The sequence below is a fragment of the Hipposideros armiger genome, unplaced genomic scaffold (genome assembly GCF_001890085.2).
Source record: "Hipposideros armiger isolate ML-2016 unplaced genomic scaffold, ASM189008v1 scaffold_520, whole genome shotgun sequence".
Lineage (NCBI taxonomy): Eukaryota > Metazoa > Chordata > Mammalia > Chiroptera > Hipposideridae > Hipposideros > Hipposideros armiger.
The window spans coordinates 306,063-312,708 of record NW_017731870.1 but is presented as its reverse complement, the minus strand read 5'-3'; the positions used below and the strand labels follow the sequence as shown (position 1 = coordinate 312,708).

General features: G+C 36.1%; 1 protein-coding gene across 1 annotated transcript in view; it reads left to right on the top strand.

Annotated features, from left to right (window-relative positions):
• Positions 1-6,646, top strand: part of FOCAD (focadhesin) — a 302,193-nt gene that overhangs the window by 90,229 nt on the left and 205,318 nt on the right. The window contains exons 8-9 of the mRNA XM_019668206.1: positions 3,163-3,369; positions 3,609-3,615. Of these exons, the coding sequence (XP_019523751.1) occupies positions 3,163-3,369; positions 3,609-3,615 (214 nt within the window). The remainder of the gene's footprint in view (positions 1-3,162; positions 3,370-3,608; positions 3,616-6,646) is intronic.

Here is a 6,646-nt window from a genome sequence, read left to right as displayed (position 1 = left end):
GTAGTCTTGGAAACAAAAAACAAAACAAAATAAAGCAAAAAAATCCTGAATCTGATCAAGCCCCTATTGTCTGATTGACCCAGCTTGCATCAGTTGGCTATGACCAGGGGACAGGGAGACAGCAAAGACAGGACCCTGGGAGGCAGTGTGAGCTGGGCTGCCATCTCTGTTGTGTCTGCTGCAGATACTTAACTCCGATGTAGCCTTTCTGATACGTTGTTTGCACTTAAAAAAGAAAACAAACTTTTCCGTGCTATCTAGTTCACAACAGCATTCCTAGGCCCATTCATACATACCTGGTACCTAGGTGGTGCCCAGTGATAGCTTCCTTTTAAATTGAGGACAAAAAGTGTGGACTCTAAGGGTTTGCTGTCATTAAGATTCCTCTTGACAGCTGTGGCCTCGTGTAAAGGCATTTCCTCCTTTTTAAAATATTTTACTTCCTTTCTCCTGGCAGGCTCTGAATTAGCCTGGGTTTCCCAAAAAGTAGACCCTGTTTCCCCAAAGGTAAAAACAGAGCCCAGGTTTCCACAAAAGCAAAGGCTTATGTAACAGGAGTTCATTTTCAAGTGTGGTCCCAGAAGGCAGGTGGGAGACTAAAGTGAAATACTGAAGATGGGAGAGGCAATACAAATATTATCAAGCTGGCCATGATACAAGCAACCAGTTCAGTCCCACAGAATATTCTGAGAAGCCTTATGAAATATGTCTCAGAACCCCCCAGAAGGATCCAGAATAATGGAGGAAGCATTTATCCTTGGGCTTCTATTGCCAGTTCATTAAGCTTTGGCCTGTGAGCCTTTATCTTCCCTGGACTTCTGGATCTCTCTGGTTTGAGGTAAGAAGCAAGGGTTACTACATACAGCAATAGCTGTGGTATTTTACGTGGCACGTGAGATATCCCACATAGGCTTTTATTTAAAGATCTCATGGAAGGTACCGTTCTTTGGTGTCCATTAAAAATCAAGCAACTTGTAACCTCTCAGAAGTGTAAGCAATTTACAGTTATCCTCCACCATTACTTTCCTCATTTTTGGTGTCTTGAATCTTTAGCTCTTTTCCTTACCCTCTATTTTGAACAGGTCAGTCTCATTTATGCCTTCATACCTATAAGTTCCACCTACTTAAAATGCTTCTAGACCATTTCAGAACCCTGAAAAGCTACTTTATGACCCTTTCAATGATAGCTTGTGTGAAAATGGCTGTTTCAGTGATAGCACAGTATACAGTAATACTTTTGTCTCTGACCTCTTGGTAGCTAGTAAATCTGAAGTTTAAATTACCTTGCTGGTTATAACTTAGAAGATTTTGCAATTTGATTAATTTCACTTTTCAAATGGCGTAACCCATATGTAAGTGTGTATGTTTGTTTGTTTGTGCCAAAGTTGATAGCATCTCCAAGATTATAACTTCTGAGTGGCTCAGACTAAGTCATTTTCTCTCAAGTGTTTCTTTAACATGGCTCTACCTCACATATCCTTTTTTTTTCTTACCTGTCCTCATGATTCATAGGTACTTCTGCCCTTCAGGTGCTTCTGTAAAATTTCAAAATGAAGTAATTTTAGCAAAGTGTGGTAAACCATTCTTCTTTAGTTCCATAATATGTTAATGTTGTCTGTATTTAGAAACCTCAAATAACATCTTATGTCACTTGCATTTTATTTATTGGAACTTAATGTACATATCCCTTTTTCTTTTTCATTTTATTCATCTACTTGGTGCAATTAATGATTTTAAGTTTCTATGGTTATTGCTTTGCTACATTTAAATATGCTTAATAAATTACTGTAATTTAAAAATCATTGCTGCCTCTCTGGGCAGTAATGTTACTTGTATGATAATAACATGATATATTAAAATTTGTTTAGTGTAATTCATTATCCAAGCTATGTAGGTAAATCGTGTCTGTATTAGGTAAGTAGACAATTGAGCTACTTTTCATAAATGAAATATTCTTAAATTAAATATTTNACATGTTATCCATTCCACATGATCTATTTCTACATAAAGATAGAAAATTACTTCAAAAGTGTTCTTGTTAAGAATTTTGGTAATATTAAAGATTAGAGAGCCTTGTCTTACAAAAAATATGTATGTTTTTATTATGGAAAATTTCAAGCTGCACAAAGAAATGCACTTCAGGGAATATATTGTCAAATAAACAAGAGGTTTTACTTTGTTTTAAATCCTTTTTCTTGGCGGCCTTTTGCCTTTCTCACTGTATTTGCAGAAGATCAAAATAATTTAACTACTGAACTGTTCACATTTTATTTTTTATAACTTAGTATTTCCTTCTATTTCCCATCTTCCTCTTGATCTTTTAATATCTTTTTTTCTCTTGTTTGCTAGGGATTAATTTTTCTCTCCGTGTATAACTTATAGTCATTTTGGGTTACTATGGTGGTAATGACTGGTGAAAGTTACAGCTGGTCAACTGTAGTCTTTCCTCTTGATGAATTTAACAGACACAGGACTTCTGATTGAAGCAGATGGTTCATTGTTTGTAATCTCTGGGAAATGCCAGTGTGTCTGCTAGCAGGACCATATCCTTTATACCAACTCCAGAATTTATATCAGAACAGCTGTTTTTGAATTGAATTGGGATTTTTTAAGAGCACCCACGTCCTTCCTATCTAATGCATTAGCCTGTTGAGAAGATACCCTACCATTAGAATATGGTCTTTCATTACATCTGCCAAGTGTGGAAATGATGCTTTCAGTGAAGGTTTTCTGAGCAAATATCTTACAGATGAAGGATTTAGTAGTGCGTTAGAATAACATGCTAACCCCCTTCGCTATGTTCCAATTGTAGAAACGAGAGTTCATTTGGAGAACTCAAAACCGACTTTAATTTCCTTCAACATGTTGGCACTGTCGTGTAATTTGTCTTAAGAATTCTGCACTCAGAGAAGTTAGAAAAACAAATGAAAAGAATTGGTGCCAGACAGCAGTAATAAAAACAGTAACAAATTGTATTTTGTTTAGTTGCAAAAGGAAAAAGGCAGTTGAATAGTTTAACCCTCTGAGTTGTATACATTTCTTCTCCTTAAGGCCTAATAGGTTTAGAGAAAAATATTTTATTGTTGAAGCTTCTTGTATAGCTTAAAATTATCCTTTGGATTGTATATTATTGTAATATCATATAATGGCTTTTTTAAACAGATCAAAGATTTGATACAGGCAACGGAAGTGATGCTGTTTATCGAGGAAGTATATGTAAGCCTTTTGCGTCATCCTGTTTTCTGGAAAATTCAGCTTACACAGCTGACCCTTCAGTTGCTGTGTGTCTGTGAAGTCAGCTTAAAGATAACTGGGGAATGTTCATCTTTAATTCACCTTTTAGAACTCAGTGTTGAACTTCTGAAGGAGGTAAGGATGGCAAGAAATTTTAATGTGTCGGTTGTCACTTAAGTGGGTCTTTCAGTTGCTGGGTGGGTGTATTCTTTCACTTTATCATATCTAAGGTGTTTTGATCTAATACAATTAGCTCATACTAATGTACAATTACTACTAATATAATTTATTATAAAAATGAATCAATAACTACTCTTTGGAGCATCAGTTAAGGATCTACCACTGTGGTATTTTTTTTTCATTTATTTGTGTAGAATCCAAGTAATGAACATTTATTATATGCCAGACCCTATAGAATTTATAGATGACAAGGTCACATCCTGTGACCTCAAGGGATTTACAGGAATGCAAATAAAAATTTTTAGTACAATAAGGTAAATGATTTTATGGGAGTATATTTAAAGTGCAGTGGGAGTACAATTAAGGGAAGTAGGGCATAAGTTCAGATTTGAGGAAGTCTAAATAGGAGGTTGGGAAGGCATTCCAGCTGCAGGAACAGCATATGTCGAGACCCAGACACAGGAGAGAGCATGACCTGTTCAGGACACAAGAAGGTGTTGAGAATTGTTGAAAGATTAAGGTGCAGGAGATAAGACCTAGACTTGAGTTGACATGTTATCTTCTAGGTAATGACATGCTATTGAAGACCTTTTAGTAGAGAGGTGCCCTCATATTTTGTGTGTGGAAGATCATTCTGATGGGAGAGTAGAGGAGGGTTTAGAGCAGGGAACACTAATAGAACAGGACTTGAGGAGGGATGTCTTAGTCCGCTAGAGCTGCCATAACAGCATACCATAGACTGAGTGGCTTAAACAAGAGAACTTTATGTCTCACCGTTCTGGAGACTAGGAAGTCCAAGATCAGGGTGGTGGCTGATTTGATCCTCAGCGAGGGTTGTCTTTCTGACTTGTAGACAGGTGCCATCTTGCTGCATCTGTACTTGGTGGAGAGAGAGCAAGAGTGAGCTCTCTATTGTTTCTTCTTATAACGACACTAATACTACTAGGATAGCACCTTCACTGTGATGGTCTCATTTAACTTTAATTCTTTACTCCAAAACAGTCACATTGGCAGTTAGGTCTCCAACATGTGAATTTGGGGTTGGGAGGACACAATTCAGTCCATAGTGAGGGGCTAATTGAGAAAACGAGAATGGGAAAAGAGACATATAGGAGATGTAATCAATAGGGCTTTGTGGTTGATTACATGGTCAAGGAGAGGGTCCTTGGTAAAGTTTCAGCTTTCTATTTGAGACAACTGGATAGTGCCATTCACTTTGAGAAAGGGTAGCTGATGTCGGAAGGAGGATGATAAATTTGCTTCAAGATATACTTGGTTTAAGGTATGTATAGATCATAAATATTTGGCTCTATGGTTTTAAAATTCTGAATAGAAGCCTAGGCTAAAGGCATAGATTTGTAGACATTTACTTTGGGGAAGGAGTTTTAACGATGGGATTGTATGACAGGGCTTGCGATGGGATTCCGGGGGCTGTTGATATTTGGAGGGTACTGATAAAAGAGGAGTCTGTGAAAGTATGGCTAGGAGGATTGTATGGCAAGTAGAAGAGACAGATGACTTGAAAATCAAGAGAAGGAATATCTAAAAAGGGGAACGGTCAACAGTGTCATGGAGTGAGGATTTAAAGTAAGAGATTGAAAACACTCTTGTACAGCAATTAGTTTATTGTTCACATTAGAGGAAGTGGTTTCAATGGAGTGATGGTGGTAGGAACCAAATTGGATTGAGGGAGTGAATGGCAGGTGAAGAAATGGAGAGAGTGAATGTATTTTGGTGAAAGGTAAGAGGTGATGAAGGCTGAAGTAAGTCATTTGTCAGTTTGTCAATCTTGTAATTAGAGTGGTTTCACATATGCAGGGACTCTATAAACAATATTATTTTATATAGTATTATGTAATGATACATTATATTTGTTACATATAATATATATATTATCTATTTATAATAGTAATATGCATTAATAATATATAGTGTAGTAATATGTATCTGATATATAGTATCTATTATATATTTTATCAATATTTATAGTGTAATAAAATAATATCAAACCCCTTCAGATTATATGTAATTATACATATTTGGTATACAATAGATGATGTATATATGATATGTAATATTATATAGATAATATGTAGAAAACTATAGACAGATAATACTTTATGGATAAATATTAGATCGAGAATATTATATAGCTAAATTTCCAGGAGTTGTGTGCTTTAATTGTACCTCATATTGTTCCTGTGTGCTGTACTAGATTCTGTAGACATAATTATATTTATAATTTTGTAGCGTTTAGGCCCTTTTACTATCATTCTCTGACCATCTTATTGTATACCCTCCCATACACAGTTAGCACATATTTATTAAGCAGCTTCCTATGGAAAACACTTTGCTACAGCAGTTGTGTGAAAACAGACAAGGTTTGTGAAGCTTACATTCCATTCCAGTCAAATGGTTCAAACTAGTGTGCACAAAAATCACTAAGTAGAGTTTATTAAAATGCAAATGCCTGGGGCCTATCCCTAGAGAGACTGAATTAGGAGGCTGAGTAGGGCTTAAGCCTCTGCATTTCAAACTAGCACTCTTAGATGATTTTCCTTTTTTTTTTGCATATAAGGCAAACACCCTAGTAAGCATCACACAGATCAAGAAACCGAACCTTTCTAGCCACCACAGAAGTTTTCCACAAGCCCAGTCCTAATCACAGTCTTCTCTGTGCAGACCACTATTGTAATATCTCTTTTGCATTTAAATAGTCTTATCAACCAAATGTGTATGCCTACACATCATAATAAAGTTTTGGTGTGTGCGTGTGTGATCTTTTTGGTATCTCTTAAACTAAAGGTGGTCCCCTCTCATCCTCCCCCCTCACTGCTTTTCTTCCTTGCAGTGTATGTATTGAAAAACCTGACTTGTGTGAGCCATAGACTTTTCTGTATTCTGAATTCTGCGGACTGTATCTTCATGGGTCACTTCGCCATGTTTCTCTAACTCCTAAGGAATTAATGAAACTAGGCATTGAGCATCAACAGCTATTAGCATCATAAAAAGAAGTGCAACACACATTATGTGCTGCTTTTTATTTATTTTGTATTTTTTTTCAGTTTCAGGTGTACAAAACAATATAGTGATTAGACATTTATATACTTCACAAAGTGATCACCAATAACTCTATTACCCAGCTGACACCATACATAGTTGTTACAATATTATTGACTATATTCCCTATGCTGTATTTTACATCCCTGTACATTATGTGCTTTTTTTTTTT